General features: G+C 45.1%; 1 protein-coding gene across 1 annotated transcript; it reads right to left on the bottom strand.

Moving 5' to 3' along the window:
* Positions 1–17,811: 17,811 nt before the first annotated feature.
* Positions 17,812–19,984, bottom strand: CSF2 (colony stimulating factor 2). Its single transcript, XM_007519933.3, has 4 exons — positions 19,824–19,984; positions 19,685–19,726; positions 18,845–18,976; positions 17,812–18,076 (listed from the first exon to the last, which is right to left on the bottom strand). Exons 1-4 carry the CDS (start codon positions 19,980–19,982, stop codon positions 17,987–17,989), a joined length of 423 nt encoding a protein of 140 aa, XP_007519995.1. The 5' UTR covers positions 19,983–19,984; the 3' UTR covers positions 17,812–17,986.
* Between the last annotated feature and the right edge of the window lie 2,527 nt (positions 19,985–22,511).

Raw genomic sequence — 22,511 nt, 5'->3', positions numbered from 1 at the left:
TCTCTGAATCTGGGTTGGGTGCTATCTTCCACTCCCACCCCCACCCCCACTCCCTGGCACCATGGGGGAGGGTTAGAGATTTTGTTTCAGTTAAAAGGGACCCATAGCAACTACATCATAGATCCTAGGGTGGAAGGTCCCTGAGGGCTGTGGGGTCAGTCAAGGAGAGCTCCTGGGGTGTGAGGAGGTGAGGGACTGAGTTACCATGTAGTTACTGAGTCAAAGTACTGTCTGCAGCAGTAGTTGTTGTTTCTCTGTCTTCTACTTGTTGCCCTTGAAGTGACTCCACCCTTATCCAGGCCAGCTGGCGGAAGAGGCCTGAGCCAGGGCTCTACTGGGAGAGCTTGGGGCTGCCCCGGGCTCTGGGCAAAAGGAAGTGACACATTACCAGAGACCTGGGCTTCCCTCCCTTCTCCTGCTTCCTATGAGATCATTCCCAGATTTGTTAAATGAGAAAGGGAGCAACAAACTACTGGAGTTGGGTTCTCAGATCCCCGAGCTTTTGGGTGGCATAAGATTCCCTCTTGGCTCATCTCTGAGAAACAGATGTTGATGGTGAGAATAACACCCCTGGCTATGCGGTCAGCACTTTATTGGGGTATAGTATTGATCCTTCCCTAAAGAGTATTATCTAAACTTTGAGAAATATATGCTGCCTGCCTTTCCATGTAAACACACCTTTCTTGATGTTCATGAAACCCATGTGCATTTCTTTTAATCAGAGGTAAGAAAAGGCCCACTTTCTGCAGATCCTGGAACATAGCCATCACAAACACCTATGCAGTTTGTGTGGTTGGCATAGAACAACTTCCCAGACCTGGAGGACAGAGCAGTAGTAGTAATTCCTGAGGGGCAGGTGACAATGCACTGGTGAGACCCAGTGGATAGGCAAGCCCCCAAGTAAGTTCTTAGGAGGAAGCTATTCAGGGAAGGATGCTTTCTTTCTCAGTGCTGAATGGGGGTACATATCAGCTACTTGACTGGGATGTTTTCCAGCACAGGAGATGGTGGGGAATCTGTGCCTATTCCTAGTCTTTGTGTTTAGAGCTGATGTGTGAAAGAGATGAGGCTGGGGACTCTTTAAGAGTTTGGGGTTGGAATGGCAGAGCAGTTTTTTTTAAAAATATAAATACTTATTTATTATTGGATAGAGAGAAATTGAGAGGGGGGAGAGATAGAGAGACATAGACACCTGTAGCCCTGCTTCACCACTTGTGAAGCATCCCCCCTACACGTGGCGACCAGGGGCTTGAACCGAGTTCTTGCACACTGTGATGTAAGCACTTAGCCAGGTAAACCACCACCTGGCCCCTAGAGCAGGGTTTTAAATCATACTGGAGGGCTAGGAATTCATGCTAAACCTGAAGGCAGCACATCCCCTAAAATGTAAGGACATTGAGGCTTGGGTTCCTTGCAGAATTTGGCATAATTTCTATTACTTCTTAGACATCCAGAAAATATTTTTCAGTGAATTAACTTGTGTATGTATTTATCTGGCCACCATGTGGAGAGGAGTGGGTAGAATCTAGAGATGAGTGCCCATGGGGCATTTTAGATGGTCATCTGTATGGGAGAGCTAAGCTAGACTAGGACAAAGGTATATAATGGAGAGAAGTGAGCAGACTAGCAAGGGATCAAGGAATAGACTCCCTAAGTGCAGGCTCCAGGATATGGTGGCAGACATACTAAGGGACTCAGACTCCGCAAGAAGTCCAAGACACTACCTGGGACTGAGCCTTTCTGCCCAGTCTCCCCTCTAGGGTTGTGTCACATTCTATTCTCTTAGGGAGCTCATAGAGGCTCTGGACTGCACGTCACAAAGTGCTGGTGAGATACTATCTACTTCCATTTCAGAATGGATCCTTCTTGAACTTTTGGAACTCTTTGAAGGATCCTTCTTGATCCTTCTTGAACTCTTTTCTTCTAAAGGAGATGCTGGAAGTAGAGACTGTCCTCCACAGTCCTCCAGTTATGGCATCATGAGGAAACTTTCAGCAAGTGATAAATTGGTTAGAGCATGGAGAAGTTGGCATAATAGTTATGCAAGAAGACTTAGTTAAGTGTGCATAGTACAAAGCACAAAGACCCATGCAAGGATCTGGGTTTGAGCCCCAGGATCCCCACCTGCAGAGGGAAAGTTTCACACATGGTGAGCGGGTCTTTAGGTGTCTTTCTTTCTCCCTCTCTGTCTCATCCTCCCCTCTCAATTTCTCTCTGTCCTATCCAATAGAATAGAAGAAACTGCCACCAGGAGCAGTGGATTCATAGTGTCAGTACCAAGACTCAGCAATAAAAAAAAGAAGAGGAAAAAAAAAAAGGGACTCTCATTCCTGAGGCTTTGAGGTCCCAGGTTCAATTCTCTGTACCACCATAAGCCGGAACTGAGTAATGTTCTAGTAAAAATAAATAAACAAACAAATAATATTGTGTTGTCATTAAAGTCATGACATGTTTTTTCTGTTTTTTATACTTATTTATTTATATCCTTTTGTTGCCCTTGTTGTTTTATTGTTGTAGTTATTATTGTTGTTGTTATTGATGTTGTCGTTGTTGGATAGGACAGAGAGAAATGGAGAGAGGAGGGAAAGACAGAGAGGGGGAGAGAAAGATAGACACCTGCAGATCTGCTTCACCACCTGTGAAGCGACTCCCCTGCAGGTGGGGAGCCAGGGGCTCGAACAGAGATCCTTACACCAGTCCTTGCACTTCGTGCCATGTGCTCTTAACACACTGCACCCTGACTCCCACTTATATATTTTTAATGCAACACTGGGGAATGAACAAAATTCACACACACAATTCCCCAAAATATGCTAGCACACCTTGCCTTCTACTGAAATGCCACTCTCCCTCCAAGTTTTCTCTGATTTCTGCCTGAATTCCAACATGTGTTGGTATGCATTTCCAGTAGTTGGCTGGGCAAGGCAGGAGAGAAGTATTAAATATGTGTTAACAAATATTTTGGTGTTAAGTGTGTGCTAATGCAGAGTTTGGAACTGGGTGATAGTGGTATGCTAGGACTGAAAGCTGGAGAGAAACAGCAACTACTAATAGAAACAACTTTGGGTAAGAAACTCCGTGATACTCAGTCCCTTACCACCTTACACCCAGGCACTCTCCTTGAATCTATTTTTATGCAATATCTTGAGAGAAAGAGAGAGAGAGAGAGAGAGAGAGAGAGAGAGAAAGAGGGAAAGATGAGAACAGGGAAGACACAAATGCACCCATCCAGCATCAGTGGAGCTCTCTCTCCCAAGTGCTGTCCATCAGAGTTGGGCCCTGTGCATGGTAATGTATGCATTCTACCTACTGAGAAATTTCCCAACCCCTGGACTTGAATTTTCTTCTTCTTCTTCTTCTTCTTCTTCTTCTTCTTCTTCTTCTTCTTCTTCTTCTTCTTCTTCTTCTTCTTCTTTTTTTTTTTTTACCAGAGCACTGCTCAGCTCTGGCTTATGGTGGTGCAGGGGATTGAACCTGGGCCTCAGGCATGAGAGTCTGTTTGCATGACCACTGTGCTATCTACCCCTGCCCTGGACTTGAATTTTCTTTTCCAATGATTATATTATCAGAATATGGACCATAATGATAAGATTGAACAACATAGAACATAATTTCCAATAATGGAATTATTTGGGAAACAGCCTTAAATCATGTGAAAGGAGAAAAGAGATCCTGTGTCTGATGAACAGTAACTAGTAAAGACAGGGAAAAAATGTTGTTAATAATTGTTTTTTTTCCTCAGAAATGTGTTTGGCCATATCTACCATTACTAAAATACACAAATTCTGTGATCAATAATTCTACACCAATCCCAGAATTTTCAGCAGACATGCATGCATATATTCTCCAAAAGACAAGGACATGAATATTTGTAGTAGGCTTATTAACTTTAGCTGAAAAGCAAAAATGTTCCATCTAGCCATTAGCAACAAAAGGAGTAAATTGTGGAGCAATATGGAATCTGACACAGAACCAAACAAAAGGACTATAATTACATGCAACATCTGGAGAGGACTGCACAGACAAAATAATGTTGAATGAAAGAGAGCACAATCTACAGTTGCACTGAAATGAAGTTCAAGTACAGACCAAATGCATTTATGGTGATAGAGGTTGGAGTAGTGGCCATATGTATTGGACTGAATACTAATTAAGAGGGGGGGGGGAAATCCAGGGAGCCATTGGTGGCTCTGGAAAATGTTCTATGTTATACTCTGGTTGGTGGCTATGTCAGTATAAATACATATGTATTTTTTTCTGAACTGTACATTTTATAGTTATGCACTTCACTGTATAATAATAAAAAAGAAAAGGTATTCCCCCATCTCCAGAAGAACCACCAGATCTTGAAGGAAATGCTGGCCATCCTCCTGGGCAAGAGTTTAGGTAGTGTGTTTAAGGGAAGAACCAGAGGAGTTTATGCCATTCTTCTCTTGAAGTTGAGAAAAAGAAAAGGGAAAAAAGATTTTAAATTAATCATCTCTCAAGTTGAAAGAGCAGTTCTGAACCAGAGATAACATCAGTGGCAGCAACATGAAACTGTTTCAGTGCTCTTATCTCAAACCACAGTGAAAAATAACTGTGTAGCTAGATCTTTCCTGGCAGCCATAGCTTAGGTCTCTTTATAGGAGGAAAATTGGTCAACTTTTTCTGTGCCCAGCAGCCCTTATGAGAATTCCAAAAGAATCCCCTTCTGTGGGGCCAGGTCTGAGGATTCTGTTTAATTCACCTCCTACATGGTCCTGTGGCAGTTTCAGCTTCTGGAGTTTGTGTGTGTATGTGTGTGTGTGTGTGTGTGTGTGTGTGTATGTGTGTGTTACTAACTTTCATCTTAAGGGCTGGCCCTGCTCTGACATACTCTTCAGACTGGATGCCATGAACATGTTTTGTTTGTTTGTTTATTAACACCAGGGCTATCTAGGACTCAGTGCCTGACTCTACGAGTTATAGTGGCCACTTTTTTCCTTTTTATTTATTTTTCAGCACTGCTCTATCACTCATGAAGCTTCCCCATGCAAATGAAGACCAGTGGCTTGGGTCCTTGAGCGTGTTAATGTGTGTGCTTCACTAGGTGTGCCACTGCCTAGGCTATCATGAATTTTTTGACTTCCACTGTCCATAGAAGAACAGAGCCAGTACCAGGTCACTTTCAACAAGACAGATTTTCTCATCTCTGCCTTAAACCTTGGTGCAGCGGGGAGGGTTCTACAACCGTCTCTGTCTCCCTGTGCAGGGCATGCTGGTCTGGGAATGATACACTTGGAGGTCTCTCTGACCTCACCACACCCACATTTGGCAGATAAGAAAGCTTAAGGCTAGGAAAGACCTATCTGTCAGACTTCTTATTGGTGAAGTCCATATAACTATGTGGGAGGGTCAAGAGCTTCTGAATCCAAAATGACCAGAAGTTTTCTCAGCAGTCTAGGTCGCCACAGTGTACGCCTACTCCATATAGTCCCTGACCTCTGCTTCTAATCATTCAGACCCTAAAGTTTTAAGTACATATGTCTGCAGGCAGTGAAGAAGCAGGAGTTGAATAAGGACGATGGCACACCTAGTTCCCAGGACCAGTCCTGCTCTGGTGGTTCCCAGGGTCAGTCTAACATCCACCTGTGACTACGTACACATTCTACTTGAGAATGTCTGGACACCTCCTTGAGACCTCTAGGCATATCTGAAAATTACTTGCCAAGAAAGAGCAGACTGACCTCTTCTGTTTCCCAGAGTATTTTGGAAGGATGTTAATAGTGATCTGTGCATTAAGGGTATTGGTCCCCATTATAACCAATATTTTGGCTGAAAAACTGACTTGGGGACCAGTGAATGCAGTTAAAGTCGTTGCTGAGCATACCATTTAACAGGGACACTAAGAATGCAAATGCTCTATAAGCAAGAGATTTGAATGATGCCGATTAACCATGACACTTACCCTTTCTCCTTAGATCCAGTCATGGCCACATTTACATCTGCCACAGGATAGAAACCTCAGGCAAAGACTTACCTGTCCTCCCACCACTCATGTCATCATCCTAGTTTCCTTCCTACCCTTGACTCACGCAGAATCATCATAACTTTCATTCCATTTGGAACCTTTCATAGGTTCCTTGCCTTGTTGCTGAGTTAGCTTCATGCCCATCATTTCATGAACTGGTCATTTCTGTGGGTGAAGTGTTCCTCTTATGTGATCTCTCCAAATGAGAATGCTGAATCAACGGGCAATGCCACACTATGACTCATGACAGACAACGCTATGGTAGGTATTGTTCCAGTTCTCAAGGTCTAGCATATGAAATAGATTTGTACTTCTACTTCATGAATGTCTTTGATTCCTGGTTCCAACAGTAGTACTACTCATTTCTGAAGGAGAATGGAATCACTAGCAGCAGAAGGTGATTGAGAATTGAAGTGCTCCATAGGGAGGCCCTATAAAGACACTACTCTAGGAAATCTTATGGATGAGTCAGTTGCCTCAGGCCACCTAGACTTGCCCTGAACTAGAGATGAACCTAGAAAACCAAGAGTGTTGGGAGTGGGGTGGTAGCACAGAGGGTTAAATGCACATGACACAAAGTGCAGGAACTGGCATAAGGACCCTGGTTTGAACCCCCGGCTCCCTACCTGCAGGGGAGTTGCTTCACAAGCAGTGAAGCAGGTCTGCAGGTGTCTCTCTTTCTCTCCCCCTCTCTGTCTTCCCCTCCTCTCTCCATTTGTCTCTGTTCTATCCAACAACAATGACATCAATAACTACAACAATAAAACAACAAAGGGAACAAAAAGGACTAAATAAATAAATATTTTTTAAAATCTTTAAAAAAATAAAAGGAAAACCAAGAGTGTTTCCTCAGGATCAAGCTTGGCCTATTCCTGATTGTCTCTCATGAAAGAATGTAATTTGCACCTGTTTTCTGTGAAAGGGATGTCCAGGACCAGCCCCAGCCAACTAGTGTCCAGGGCCAAATCTCTTGAGGCCAGATGTGTAGTTCATAACTCCTGCCCTACCAGTAGGCTCCATCAGTACCTGTGCAATTTTTCATTGCCATCCTTCTTCTTGCACTATTTAAGACTCAAATTAGATACCTCCAGTCCCCTTCACCAGCCTCAGTCAGGACCCATTCATCCTAGACCCAAGGGTCAGGACTTGAGGCTTAAGGTTCTTCCTCCTTTGCTCTCTACTCCAGCTCCTGAGGAGCTCTAAGTCAAACTCATCTCTCTACTTCTTACCAGTATCCCACCTCAGGCCCAATATGGTACCACAGAAGTATCAACACAAGTAAATGACTCATGAGAAAGACAACATTCAGCTCCATACAGAGAACAAGGCACAGTGGGGTACCAAGAACACATTGGGACCTGACAGTTTCAGAATTTTCTTCCAGACCAGCAAAGAACCATCTGACTTCAAAGCTAAGTCCTTCAACTGACTTGCAAAATGCCTCATAATACCTTGCAGTATTTCCTTAGTGTGAGAGTGTCAGTGTCATCTGAATATCTCCTTAGATCCTACAGTAACAGTGTCAGTAGGCTTCCAGGGAACTGAGGTCCTGCCTGGTTTCAGGAATAGTAGTAGTATATGGCCTTCTCACCTGATTGTACATGGCAGGCTCATTGTTACCACTGTCCAAATCTAAGCCTGATTAGAGGTAAATCTAGAAAACATAGATATCCCAAGTGGCTCTCACTTCAGAGTGTCTTCATAGGTAGACATTTGTTGGCCTTGGCCATGGTTGGGATCTCTGGAGGATAAGGGTACTTAACTTATGTGGTATAGTCACTTTTCTCTATATATTTTCCCAACTTTCCTATTTGTCAGGAGAGGCACCGAAAGTTCTCTGTCAACATCACATTTCCTAGAGTTGATGCTCTGATGACATTCATGACTGGTGTCCTGAACCTAAGCTGTGCCTATGCTTTTGCTGAGCCTTGGAGGCTAGAGTATTCCTGTACAAGGAAACACAATGAAATAGTGACAGGCCGGGCTCCTGCACACACTGCTGTCCTGATGTTGGTTAAATGAAAGTGTGGAGATGAAAGTTCTCTATCCTGTACCATTTAGGGCCTCAGGCTGAGTCTAGACTGGTGACGTGGTGGGTTTTCCTGTCAGCATATTCCCAAAACTCCTATCATTCATTCTGCAATCTCTACTGCCCCTCACAGAAGAGCAGTCTAGGGAATCCACTGGTATTATACCAATTGGATAGGAGCACACAGCATTTGGAGACTTGACTGTGAGCATTTAGAGGACTGAAACTACCCTTGGCCCAAGTCTCTGTAGTAACCCTGAAACTCAAGCCTGAGCCAGAAAAACCACTCTCCACATTCTGAGATAATATGGCAATTTTATTCAGTACACCTTCTGACCTCCATCCTATGGTGAGCACATTAAGGTGGATTTAACCTGGGAGAGGCAAGGGATGGGTGTGGGCATATGTGATGGGCCTGCTTAATGGCTGCAGACACAGTTCAAAATTTTCTTATTGGGCAAGGTCTGTTGCTACTGCAGACTCTACAGGTCTACCCAAAGCCAAGTTGTGGTTGCAGCTTGATATCTAATTAGATTCCCAAACAATAGATCTTAATCTTTCTTGTCTTGGTACAGAAACTCATGTTCTAGGGGTTTGGGACTATAGGATGTTGTTTGGACTGTAAAGTAATATCCCAGCCACTTCTAATAAGCCGTTCAAATGACTATGGTTATGGTAAGATTATGGTAGGAGGTTGGAACTTGGTAACCAGCCTGGCAGCACTTCAGAACTTGAGTGTCTGGTGGTTTCACCACCAGCAAAGCCTCATGCTGTGATAGTGTAAAGGCTTTGGTAGTAAAGGAGGGGGCTCTCATGCCAAGGAAACACTGCAAGGTATTATGAGGCAGTTTGCAGGCAGTTGAGGGTCTTAGCTTTGAAGTCAGATGGCATTTTATTTGTCTGGAAGAAAATTGTGGAGCTGTCCCTGGTCCTTGTCAGGACCCCAATCTGTTTTTGGTCCCTCGCACTGCTCTGTTCTCTGTGAGTAGCTGAATATTCTCTTTCCCATGAGTCACTTACTTGGGCTGATACTTATGTGGTACTATACTGGGCCTGAGGTGGGATGCTAGTAAGAAGTAGAGAGATGAGTTTGACTTAGAGCTCCTCAGGAGCTGGAGTAGAGAGCAAAGGAGGAAGGACCTTAAGCCTAAAGTCTTTTATTATTATTATTATTGATTTAATAATAATTAACAAGATTGCTAAGATAACAGGAATACAATTCCACAAAGTTCCCAACATCAGAGTTCTGTGTCCCATCCCTTTTGTTGGAAGTTTCCCTATTCTTTATTCCTCTCAGGGAGTATAGAGCAAAATTATTATTATTTTTTCCTCCAGGGTTATTGCTGGGACTCAGTGCCGGCACCACAAATCCACAGCTCCTGGAGGCCATTTTTCCATTTTTTATTGGGTAGGACAGAGAGAAATTAAAAGAGAAGGGAAAATAGAGGGGGTAAGATAAAAGCACTTACAGACCTGCTTCACCACTTGTGAAGTGATTCCCTGCAGGTGGGGAGGTGGGGGCTTGAGCCAGGATCCTTGTGCTTCTTACTATAGGTGCTTAACCTGGTGTGCTATTGCATGGCCCCTTGCTGATGCTCACGTGGTGGCCTCGCAACCCAAGGCAGCTGCTGGCCTTCCCGTCACCGGTTCTAGTGACCGCACGATGCAGAAGAAATGCCAGGGGAAGCCCAGGTATGAACTTCCACTTTATTTGGGGTAAGCACAATTTCTTTTTGTTTTTTTTTTTAATTTAAGAAAGTATTAATTAACAAAACCATAGGGTAGGAGGGGTACAATTCCACACAATTCCCACCACCCAATCTCATACCCCACCCCCTCCCCTGATAGCTTTCCCATTCTCTATCCCTCTGGGAGCATGGACCCAGGGTCATTGTGGGTTGCAGAAGGTAGAAGGTCTGGCTTCTGTAATTGCTTCCCCGCTGAACATGGGCGTTGACTGGTCGGTCCATACTCCCAGTCTGCCTCTCTCTTTCTCTAGTAGGGTGGGTCTCTGGGGAAGCTGAGCTCCAGGACACATTGGTGGGGTCTTCAATCCAGGGAAGCCTGGCTGGCATCCTGATGACATCTGGAACCTGGTGACTGAAAAGAGAGTTAACATATGAAGCCAAACAAGTTATTGAGCAATCATGGACCCAAAGCTTGGAATAGTGGAGAGGAAGTGTTAGGGGGATACTCACTGCAAACTCTAGTGTACTTCTGCTTTCAGGTATATATTTTGCAGTAGTTTACAGATACGTGTGAACATATGCTCTCTCTCACAGAAACTGGTGTATATCTAGGTTTTGGGACTTTGTTAAAAAGTGAACCACCTGAGATGGAATTAGAGTATACTACGAAAGGAAAGGTCTCACCCGAGTAATGAAGCTGAAGGGTTGTCATTCCACACGTGTAGTCTCTGGACACAGTCTGAAGTGAAGCATGTTGAGGTGGCAATCGTTGTGTTGGTTAGGTTGTGATTGGCAGATGCAATATTATTTGGTATGGATTGGGAGAGGCATATGGGAAAGTGGGCCCTATCCAATGGTTCCAGGAATGGGGGAAATAGAGGCTCTATAGTGGAGATGTGAGGTTTCTGCTGTCTTAGGGTTCAAAAAGACAATCGATAGTTAATGTTATCATCACATTATTTGGTAATTGGGTTAACTTTGAAAAGTCCTTTTGTTAGGGTTTGCTGTACAGTACCCAGTATCTTGTATATAGCTGTGCTATTGGTTGCTTCTGATCTACTTGGTCTAGGCTTTTGAGAGAGTCTGCATATCAATTACACAGCCTATATATTGAAAAGATTCAGTTTGTGTTTTGAAAAACTTTGAGACATACAATTAATTTTCCCCCTCGTATTAATTAACTAGTAATTTATATGACTACATTTTACTAGGAGTGTACATAAACACCATTCCCACCACCAAAAGACTTTGACTCATCCCTCCCACCCACTCCCACCCCCCACTGTCCCAGGAAGCTGCATGTCTACCCCTCACCTCAGGGTTATTACTTTGGTGCCCTACTTACAATTTGGTCAGGTCCTGCTTTTAGTTTCCCTTTCAGATCTTCTTCCTCAACTTCTGTTGATGAGTGGGATCATCCCATACTCATCTTTATCTTTCTGACTTAGCTCACTTAACATAATACCTTCTAGCTCCGTCCAAGATGGGTCAGAGAAGGTGGGTTCATTGTTCTTGATAGCTACATAGTATTCCATTGTGTATATATACCACAGCTTTCTCAGCCACTCACCTGTTGTTGGGCACCTGGGTTGCTTCCAGGTTTTAGCTATTATGAATTGTGCTGCTATGAACATAGGAGTACACACCTCTTTTTGGTTGGGTGTTATGGAGTCCTTGTGGTATAACCCCAGGAGAGGAATTACTGGGTCATATGGAAGGTCCATGTCTAGCCTTCTGAGAGTTTTCCAGACTGCTCTCCACAGAGGCTGTACCAATTTACATTACCATCAGCAATGTAAAAGGGTTCCTCTGTCCCCACAGCCTCTCCAGAATTTGTTGCTGCTGTCCTTTTTGATGTATGCCATTCTTACAGGAGTGAGGTGGTATCTTAGTGTTGTCTTAATTTACATTTCTGACAATCAGTGACCTAGAGCAGTTTTTCATATGTTTGTTAGCCTTTGGATCTCCTCTGTAGTGAATGTTTTGTTCATATCCTCTGCCCATTTTTGGATGGGGTCATTTGCTTTTTTGGTGCAGCACAAGTTTTTATAGCAAGTAGAACAAAGGACATTTTTCACATATGTCAGAAATCACAGGGTTCTAAAGGTCAGATACCCCTAGAGGGATAGGAATGACAAGAATTGATGAGAAATTGTCAGAAAGGTCAGAGCAAGTAGATTCCATGATGCAAGACATGTTAATTATCGATTAAGAAAAACATAGTGGTTAAACTAGTAAGTTGAGATGAAGCAGAGAAGGGCAGAGCTTGATGTAAATCATAGATATCAACGGACAAGGAAATAAGGTGTGGGGGTCTCACTGCCAGGGTACTGGCAAGGCTTGTGATGGAACATGTTTATGTGTGTGATCAAAAGGTGGTGAACTTATAGTGAATGTGGTGAACTCTAAGTGAACTTACAAGCAGGCAGCCATTTGGTCTTCAGCAGGGGAATGAGTTAACTGTGAGAGGCTGCAGGCCTTTGTGAAGCTTTGAGAGACTAACAAGAGGAAACTGAGTCATGGAAGCTTTCCCTCTTAGCTCCATCCCTAGAAGGGAGAGACTGGCAAGTAGGGTGTCTTTCCAGACCTCCATCGCAAGGATGGGAGAGTTCCCCTAAGCTCTACCAAGCTTTCACATAATCCCACAGCCCCTGACCAAAATTCTTTATGGGGTGCAGAAGTTGAGAGGTCTGGCTTCTGTAATTTCTTCTCTACTGAGCATGGACATTGGCAGGTGGATCCATACCCCCAACCTATTTCTATCTTTCCCTAATGGGATAGGGTTCTGGAGAGGTTCATCTTCTTCTAGCGTTTGCCCTTCTTCCGTAGCCAGTCAACAGTGTCAGGTTGAGCCTGATGTAAAGTTTCGAGACCTCCTTTGAATCTGGAGAGGTGGCAGTCGTTGACTATGTGGGTCATAGTCTGTAGCCGCAGGGGCGATTCGGGTCGTCTCTGGCTCCCCAGCGATGGAACATAGTGGCGCACCGGCCATGGCCTGTTCAATAGCGATTGAGGAGGGCCCAATCATAACGTGCTAGGTCAAAGCCGGGTTGACGCTTGCAGGGGTCTGTGATGAGGTGTTTGTTCTTTACCTCAGTTGACTGCCAACTCTGTTTCCAAGAGACTGGAATAGAGAAGTTCAGTGTAGGCATAGGGGACCAGATTGGGTGACGAGACGTCAAGCGTTGGACAGGGTGGGCGAAGATATCCGAGTATATTGGCAGGTCTGGTCGAGCGTAGACGTGGGAAATGAACTTAGATGATGCCGCATCCCGACGAATATCTGGCGGAGCGATATTGCTAAGAACTGGCAGCCATGGAACCGGGGTGGAACGGATGGTTCCAGAAATTATCCTCATGGAGGAATATAATTTGGAATCGACCAAGTGGACATGGGGGCTACGGAACCATACTGGGGCACAGTATTCTGCAGTGGAATAGCATAGTGCCAGAGATGATGATCGTAGTGTGGAAGGGCTCGTGCCCCATGAGGAGCTGGCCAGTCTTGCAATGATGTTATTCCTCGCGCCCACCTTTGCTGCAGTTTTTATGAGATGATCGTGAAATGACAGAGTGCGATCGAGAGTAACGCCAAGATAGACTGGCTGGGCTTCATGCCGGATTCTCGTATCGCCAAGCTGCACATTAAGCTCACGCAAGGCCGAGGCATGGTGTAGATGGAAAATAGATGATACCTTTTTTGCAGTGCTAGGGATTAGTCACCATTTTTTACAGTAATCAGATATCAGAGACATGTCTTTCGTGAGTGTTTCCTCGAGGATGTCAAACTTGGATGCCTGAGTTGCACAGCAGATGTCATCGGCGTAGATGAACTTCCTTGAAGAAGTTTCTGGGAGGTCATTGATGTAAATATTAAATAGTGTAGGAGCCAGACCAGAGCCCTGGGTGAGGCCACTTGAGACAAGTCTCCATCTGCTAGACTTGTCACCCAGATGCACCCAGAATCTTCTGTTTTGGAGAGATAAGGTTCTGGGACACATTGGTGAGATTGTCTGTCTAGGAAAGTCAGGATGGCATCCTGGTGCAACTTAGTGACTGAAAAACAGAATTATATAAAGCAAATTGTTCAAGAAACAGGCACCCAAAGGTGGGAATAGGGTAAATGAAACTAGAGGTCTTCATGTGGAAAGAAGCAGGGAAGGCTTTTTAAAGTATGTTCCATTTGGCCCGTGACTTTACTAAATATAGCATGCAGGTGAACTAAAAGTATTGTCTGGGAAGGTGTTGTCAAAGGTGATAATAGGCTCAAGTCTTGACCTTTGGGTCTAGGGTAGATAGATGCTGACTGTGGCAGGGGAAGGGTCCTGGAGGCATCTGATTTGCGTCCTGAAGGACACAATGTGAAGGATGACAGTGAAAAATTGCACAGGCATTGATGTAGCCTACTGTGTGTATGCACTGACACAGGACTTTCAGAGGGGGTGGGGCTTTCACTTGCTGTCTCCTGAGCCAGAGTTTCCCCCTAAAAGACCCATGGCCTCCAGATCAGAAACCCTGGTTATGGAGTCATCAACCTTATTCTCCCCATTTCCCAAATACCTCTTTCAAACTATCCATGTCCCAGAGAAACTGGGTTCTCTCATGACTCTCACTCACCAGAATTTCCACTCCTAACTTTATTGAAGCATCAGATGCTGATTTTTCAATTACAGAAACATTTCATCAGGTACCAACCTGCCACCCCACAACCCACAAACTCCTAACCCACCCTGACTGTAAATTCTTTCCCAGGATCCTCCAATTACATATCCTGCAGCTTTAGCCACATGTTTCAGGCTTGGGTAAGAGCACTGGATCCCAGAGGGTGTCAGTGATGCTTTTACATGATTTCCATCCTTCTATGGATATGACAACATTCTGTAAGGCTTCTTTGAACTTTGAGAAATCACTTATTTCAGTAATGCATTTCTTGCGTGGTTCTGTTGGCTAAATAAGAAAAACATGTTCTTAGAAAAAAGTTGAAAATGGGCCAGGTGGTAGCTCACCTACGTGCACACATTACAGTGTGCGAAGTCCCAGGTTCAAGCCCCTGCTCTTCATCTGAAGGGGGAAAGCATTATGAGTGGCAAAGCAGGGCTGCAGGTGTCTCTCAGTCTCTTTCCCTCTCTATTACCCCCTTCCTTCTCAATTTCTCACAATTTTTACCCAATAATAAATAAATAATATTGTAAAAAACATGTCAGGATTACAGGTATAAAAAAATTAAAGAAAAAGAAAAAAATCTTTTCTCCTGGCCACAAGTGTCCTATAAACTCATCCCTTAGGAAGTAACTCAGACACGTCTCCCTGTCTAGTTTAGGGTAGGCACTGGGGACCCTCTGGCATAAGTAGAGCCCGGGGTCTAAGGACCATCAATGCTTTGGGAAAAGAGCAATAAGTGTGAACAAGTGCCACAACTACCCAGGACAGCGACAGGAAGATGACCATAGTGGCAATTACAGAGAACTGTGAAGGCAAAAGGCAAGGAAAAGCATCACAGCCGTTTCCTACAGTATGCCTGCCCCCCTCAAGCCACTGCTCACACCTGCATCATGGGTTCTCAGTGAGGCCAGAAGCCCAGAAGCAACCACAGGGATAGAGCAAAACAGAACAGGCTTGAACTATCATCCCCTCAGGGTTGGTTCTGAGTGATTTTTCTCTCTCCTAAAACTGAGTCCATGACTAATCCTGCTTCCATTTGTCCTTGACCTGCTCCATGCTAACTTCTGTGCATGGGGACTTGGCAGAGGGTACAGCAACCTCCAGGGTAGCCCCTAAAATGACACTATCTTAACCCTCAACCCATATCAGTGAGTGGACTTCTTTGGGGTTAGAAAGGACTCCCCAAAGCCTCACATGTGGCAAATAGAGCTCATAAGAAGACTGTGTCCTCTGACTGTGGTGGCAGAGAAATGTTATCTGGGGTTTCTTTAAGAGCAAACAGAAACTTACTTTCAGCCTTGAGCAGATTATGATGAGTTTTTCCATGTCCTTATAAACTTTATGTAAATGAATGTCTTTCTGGTTATGCTTTGTAAGTTCCTTAAGGGTAGAGATGAAATCCTCTGTAAACTGTCCATAGCAGGGCTCCTAAAACAGGGTTGAAGCTACTGGGATTGTGAGGATGCACAGAGAAGCAGCAGCTGATCTCCAAGCTCATCCACCTTTGGTCACCCTAAGAGGGTGGCCCAAACTCCAATTCAACTCTATCTCAAATTTCAGAGGCCTGTGGGTGCAATGTGTATATTTAATCTGCCCACCCCTACCCCCAATTTTTCTGGGAAAGTGATCAGAAAACCCTACAAAGCCCAGGACCTGGCCCCTGGTTAATAGAGATGGAAGCTCCATCCTCATACTCTTCTTTCTCCCCCACATTTCTCATTCTTGTGCCTTGTGACCTTATCGCAGCCTTGGACGCCAACTAGGATGACCCCATTCAAATGTGTTCATAAAAGGTCAATGGGGTGAGTACTCCTTACCTCACTGGTATTCTGGGGCCTTTTGAAGGAACCCTGGAAGTAGAAGAAGTTGGTCAGAAACTCTGAAGACCACTGAAAAGTGGTGTTTGATGGAGACCCAGACTTACGTTGTACATAAATGTGTCAGCTGAAAGTTCTTTCTGAATCTCTGCACAGACTGCCATATGATTGTCAGAGAGAGCTGTGCTGGTTGTCTTCACTGGGACAGAATGGCTTTCCAAGCCCCAGAGCACACAAGCCAGGAGTACATAGAGATACATGGTATTTCGATGGTTGTTCCAAGTTGATTTGAGCTCTGGGTTTGGTAGCATGTCTCTGAGGAGGGGTACCTATATATCTGAGCCTAAGGAAATGCTAAATCTCTTATCAGCCATCACTGGTTTACGAGGAAAGCAGAGGGGACCTTATCGCTAGGCAAGATGTGCTTTTTATGCATTTTCTATGACCACATCCCACTTCATGGATTAATGTCTTTGCTAAAATTTGGGCTTTGTCTAAGAATTTTCATATGTAATCATACCTGGATACATGACCTTTCTGCCTGGGTATAGGGCAAAACTTTGGCCCAGACTATTACAATCTGCAAATGTTGGCTAGGGCAGAAAGAGCAGGCAGGGTGAAGAAAGGCGGGCAGCAGTGACAGTCACACAAAGCCAGAGTTCCCACACCCCCTGCCAAGGTTCCCCCCCTCACTGCCCACCTGACACAATAGTTGTACTTCCTTTCTCATTGTTCCCTGGTGAGATCCAGGGACATAAGTTTGGGAACAAGGCTTCCAGCCATGTTGGTAAAGCAAAGAGTAGGCAGAGAAGTACTATTTTCTTAGACTGGGGATCTTGGGCTTTAAGAGAAAATGCCTAATTATATGCTAAATTTTGTGTAAAAATAAAAATCAGTTCAGAAAATAATGCCACACTGAGGCAATATACCAACAAATTATGAATTTACACTATGTGTTTTAAAGATTACAATCACCTGTTTGGTAAATATGCTGAGCTCTGACCCCTGTGGTTTGGTTCTTTTCCCGTGAACATCTATGTGCTTGTTAGAAATGATTGAAACCCTGCACATGAGAGGCAGGGTGCAGCCACAGGGTCTAGGCCTCTGCCTCATGCTATTCAGCTGATTACCAGACAGGCCACAGCAATGTCCCAGCAGCTGGAAGGGTAGTACCCCTTCTCCAGAGCAAGCTCCCTCTAAGTGGGCCCCTTTGGGATTTCCTGAAAACTAAATAAACCTGAAAACCTCTCTATGGCTTGGGAAGCATATACAGGTATGTAACTGTTATCCTCAGGCTGTCTGTCAACTCCCCTGGCTCCAGTAGCTCTGCCGCTCAGACAGCGCTCAGTCCGCTTCAGGCCCCTTTTCAGTCTTTCCCCTCCATACCCCCCTCCCCCCTCCCAGAAGAAGAGAAGAATACCACCAGTACTTGTTCATGATTGAAAACCAATTAGAAAAATGCACACGTAAGAATGACTTTGAATAATTTATTACCATGGTAAAAACACCTTAAATAAATATACAGTATGAGCTTAAATAAATAAATAAATATTAAAATATATAAATATATAAATAAATATCTGGTCCCTGATATAAGATGTAAGAGGCACACATTCCCCTACAATGCTTGCATCAGAAGAGAGTTTGCATGTCAGTGCTCCTTGCAGCCCTTGCCCACCCATGGTCCCTCCAAAGTGAAGATCCTGAGTCTTGTGTGGGTGAGAAGGCAGCGATCTGTGAGGTAGATTCCCCAGGCTGATCTCAGTTAAGTGGTCCAGCCTCATTTCTGGACTGGCTTTCAGCAGTCAAGGGGGAGTACAGACAGAAACGTTATCAGATTCTCCTTGAAGCTCTTGAAGGTGACATTCAGGGGTTCACAGAAAGGATCCTTAAAAACAAAAAGAAAACATGAGTCTAAGCAAGTGGGAGGTATAGGGAAGTGCCAGTGTATTTCTGCTCTGCCACTTCTAGAGGCCAGAAGGCCCATTTAGGGTCCGCCTACTGACCTGGGTCAGCTGACATGTTGCCACCCACCTGTCAGCCACAGTGTGCACAGCTCTGCCAACAACAGGTGGTGCTTGGAACCTGATAATGTGCCAGCCTGACACTAGTCTACTAGGAAGGCAGGGTGTCTGGGGTTAGAATAGCTGGACTGACACTGCTCCTAGGAACTCAGAAGAGGTAGGAGTTAAAGTCACAGACTTCTTTTCTTCAGGGAAGAATGTTTGGGACTTTTATTTATTCCAAATCAGCCCCCTTCCTTGCTCCGATGCAATCTAGGCATCCCACAAGAGGTCAGGGTAAAGTCCTACTGGGAGGTACCACTTGGACCCAGGAACTTCCTCTGAACCTTAGGCAGAGCCTGAGTTTCCTTGGGTTTGCCTCACCTCTGACCTCATTAATGATAATGAAAACAGTGACAAGAGTAGTAGCATCTCTTCCTGGGCAAACACTGTGGATCCTGAACATAACTTTAACTCCTGAGGATGAAAATAGGGTAGGCTGCTTTCTGGGGGGGGGGGGGGGAGAAGTAGAGAGATAATCATTCCAAATCCTTGGGGATCTTGAACAGCCCTAGCCAACACTACTTCCTTATATAGTCCTTCACTCTCCTTCAGTGAAATTTTCCCACTTGGGGCCCTGGCAGGGTACTTACTGGGGTGGGAGTGCTGTACTGTTTATAGTGGCTGTTGATTATAGTCAAGAGGCCCTTGAGGTTGGTGTTGGTGAGGCTTCCCCGCAGGCCCTGCACGTACAACTCCAGGCGTCTCTGCAGGCATGTTGGCTCCTGTGAGAAAGGTTTGTTCATTGGTGAGCAGTGATCAGCTGCCTACCAATGAGCACAAGACACTCTACCCATCACTCCTTCTGTTTCCATTTCTGTTCTTCAAGAGTGAGACCCAAGAAGGGTACAGAATGGTTTCAACTAGTCTCAAGCCAGGTCTGTTCATATATATTGCCCAGTCTCCCTGTTCACTGTAAACATGAGTCTCCCTCCCTTCTTACTGTGCTACTTGCCAACCTCCCTCTGCCAGCACAAACAAACTTCCTTCTCCTGACATCTAAGAAGGTCCTAAAGTTCAGGAAAGGAGGTCAGTAATCCTCCACTATTCAGGGAGAAGATGCTGTAACAGGACATTGCCAGGGCATGAATCGTGAGCTAGGCTTGTTTCTGAATCTCCTCTGTGCCTCTCCATAGCCAGCACCTTGTCCAGACAGGTCTCGGTCTCAGGACAGGTAATGCACCAGCCCACAGCCCTTTTCACATGAATTAATGTGGTCTTGCCCACCTGCTCCATGGTGACTTCTGGCCTTTTAAATACAAGGACTACTCATTACTGTTCAGCTAATAAAGGAGTCCACGTGACTGCTACAGGGGCCTTCTGAGCACCCTGCTTTTTGACAACCAGTGGAATGGAGAGAAAGTGGGTATCTAAATAGACCACCTCCCAGGGAAGAGGCCATTTGGAAGGTATATCAGAGAAAAGCATCTTACCTTAGGGTCAAACATTTCAGAGACGACATCTACCATTTCATTCTGTAGAGAAGGAAAAGATCATGTCAAGCTGAAAGTCCTGGCCAGTTCTGGCTGGCAAGGTGACCTGTGTATGTCCCACACTCCCTCCCTTACTCACCAGCACAGCATCAGTATCATTACTGTGTCTCAGAAGGCTCAGGGCCTCCTTGATGACATCCATATTTTGACAGGGCTGAGTGACAGAGCTGGCTGTGTGAGTGGGTGCAGAAAGGCTGTAGACCACAGTGCCTAGGAAAAGCAAGTTCTGCAGCCACATCCTCGTGGGGACTTTAGCCTTTCTCTCTGAGTACTGGGCTCACTGGCAAAAGAGCTCTTATATACACAGTTAGAGGAAATGATTAATAGTGACCACAGAACGCCAGGGAGGCGGGGGAACTACCTGAACTGTGGAATCTCCTGGCCCTTATCAACTACACATGTGAACAGTGAGCCTTTCCTCTAGGTGGTCAGGCTCTGGGGCTTTTCACTCATGGACCCTCCCAAGAATTAGCAGCCCACCCACCTATCTCTTTGAGCACTCTCCAGCCTTCCCTGAGTAATCTGGCCATCCAGGGCTACTCCCTCCTTGGAGGGGCCCTCACGGCCCAACTTGAACTTCTTGGCTAGACTGGCCAGGGCGGAGCCTGGAGATATACAAGCTCTTATTTTTAATATCCTTAGCCCTGCCTGCTTTTCCAAAATGCTTTTATACTGGCCCATTTTGACTCCAGCCCTACTTTTAGTCTCCCAGAGCCCTCTCCTCTGGCCACAGTGAGAGATTTGAGTATGAGGAGAATTCTCTTAGACCTGCCCCACTGCCCATGTAGGTAAAATCCAGCCAAATGGCATAGTGCTGCTTCAGTGCACCTTAGCTCCCACCAAGGACCCAGAGCAGTCAGCAAGCTCTACTTAGCCCAAACTCCAACCTCATAGCTCTTATGAACAGCAAGGATGACAAACACGCACATGTCCAGCCACTGGGGCTGCAGTATGCCTTCATGATGGGAGCCCATCTGACATCGGTGATCTGGTACACATAGTCACATTCAGCTCTCAAGCTGCAGTGGTGGGTCAGGGATTTTAGTAAATGTGGATCAGGACCCTGAAGTTAAATCCTAGCCCCGTTCTCACTTTGATGAGAGATTTATCATGTGTGCTTTCTGAATTTTGCTTCCTTCAGCAAGGCAGACTTCCCCTCTGAGGTGGGCACTGTTCTCCTACCTGAGGCCCCCTCCAGGCACAGCCTTAGGGTTGTGTCTGCAGCCACACCAGGTCAGAGGCAATGGCTTCTCAAACAGCATCTTTGTGGCTTAATATCCCACATGGTCCTTGTTCCATCCCACCTCTAGCTCCAGAGAACTCTCAAAGCAATAGGAACTGCTTATGGAAAAACCACAGGTACTTCAGGGCCTGACAAGTGTTTGCTTTTCACAACAGAATTTGAGGAGGGCAGCACGAGTTTGTGTTTGCATAAGGGAACCAGCTCAAGCTGCCCTGTATCATGAGCTCCACAATCAAAGCAGTGTGGGTCCACTTGTATCCATTTCTGAGAGAATCTGTGCCATTGTGGTTGGATGTGTCCATACCTACAGGTGCATTGGAATAGGAGCTCTTTTACCTGAGACACTTCTGTGTAAGCCTCTATGACACTGTAAGTGTCTCTAATATGGGAGAGGCTCTGCATAGTGACCTGGCCGTGTTTTTCTGGGTCCCAGAGGCTGATTTAGCCTAGGCTAGGCTGACACAGTGGGACAAAAACAAGGGCTTTCTACTATGTTCAAGTTGACAGACCCTAGAGAGCAGATGGAGCTTCTGATCTGAGTACAGTGGCAATTCTCCCTCCCTCTCTCTCTCTCCATTCATTTATTCATTTCAGATAACTGGTATATATGGTGCCAAGGATCGAACACAGGGTCTCATGGATCTAAACCCTGCACTTTCCTTCTGAGGTACCTCTACAGCTGTGTTCTCTTGGCAATGCTCATTGCACAGTGGGAGGGTTACTGTCCTTACACAGGGATGCCAAGCCAGGCCTTAGTCCTCCACACCCTTTTGGAATTCTTGTCAGAATCTGTGGCTCACCATGAAGCCAGTCTTGCCCATCCTAGTCTAGTGGAACATTTGCACGTGGCCAGACAGGGGGTGAATGTGTGGCATATTCAGGTCCTGGCTCTTTCTCTATATTTTCCATGAGACCTCTGCTCAATCCTGCCCAGCTAGCTGTCTGGAGACATCAAGAGAAGCAAGGATACTATGTCCAGATGCCATACGAAATTGAAGTCTCTGTTAGAGGTTGGGGTGGGGGTCACAAGCAGAAGCTAAGATAGTGACCAGAGAAGCAGAGAGTTGGGCTGGCCCATCTGAAGTGGAACATCACTTTTCTCCTAGAAATGAGTTGGCATAGTTTAGATAGTCAACAAACTTTCCATTCTACATGAGTCAAGTCAAGTGCGCAAGTTTGGTTGTGGAACAGGAAAAGAGAAGAAAGAGTGTTTCAGGTACAGAGAAGCAGAATTATGTTTATTTATTTATTTTGTATTTGTGAGTATAGTGGGCTGCAAGATTGTAAGATTGCAAAGTATAGTTCCACACCATACCCATCACTAAAGTTCAGTGCTTTCATCCTCCCTTCTACCTCCCAAAGATAACCACCATAGTTATCATAAGTAAGAAGTAAAAGTTTTTAAAAGCAGATATGGCAAAGAGGAGGCTAATTTCAGAGTGATTTAGGAAGTAGAATCTTGATGTAATGAACTCATTCACTTAACATACTTTGAGCAACTCCAAGGTTCTCTACAATGGAGGG

Source organism: Erinaceus europaeus, chromosome 2, assembly GCF_950295315.1.
Source record: "Erinaceus europaeus chromosome 2, mEriEur2.1, whole genome shotgun sequence".
Classification (NCBI taxonomy): domain Eukaryota; kingdom Metazoa; phylum Chordata; class Mammalia; order Eulipotyphla; family Erinaceidae; genus Erinaceus; species Erinaceus europaeus.
Note: the sequence above shows the minus strand (reverse complement) of the source record. Positions and strands in the feature narration are given on the sequence as shown.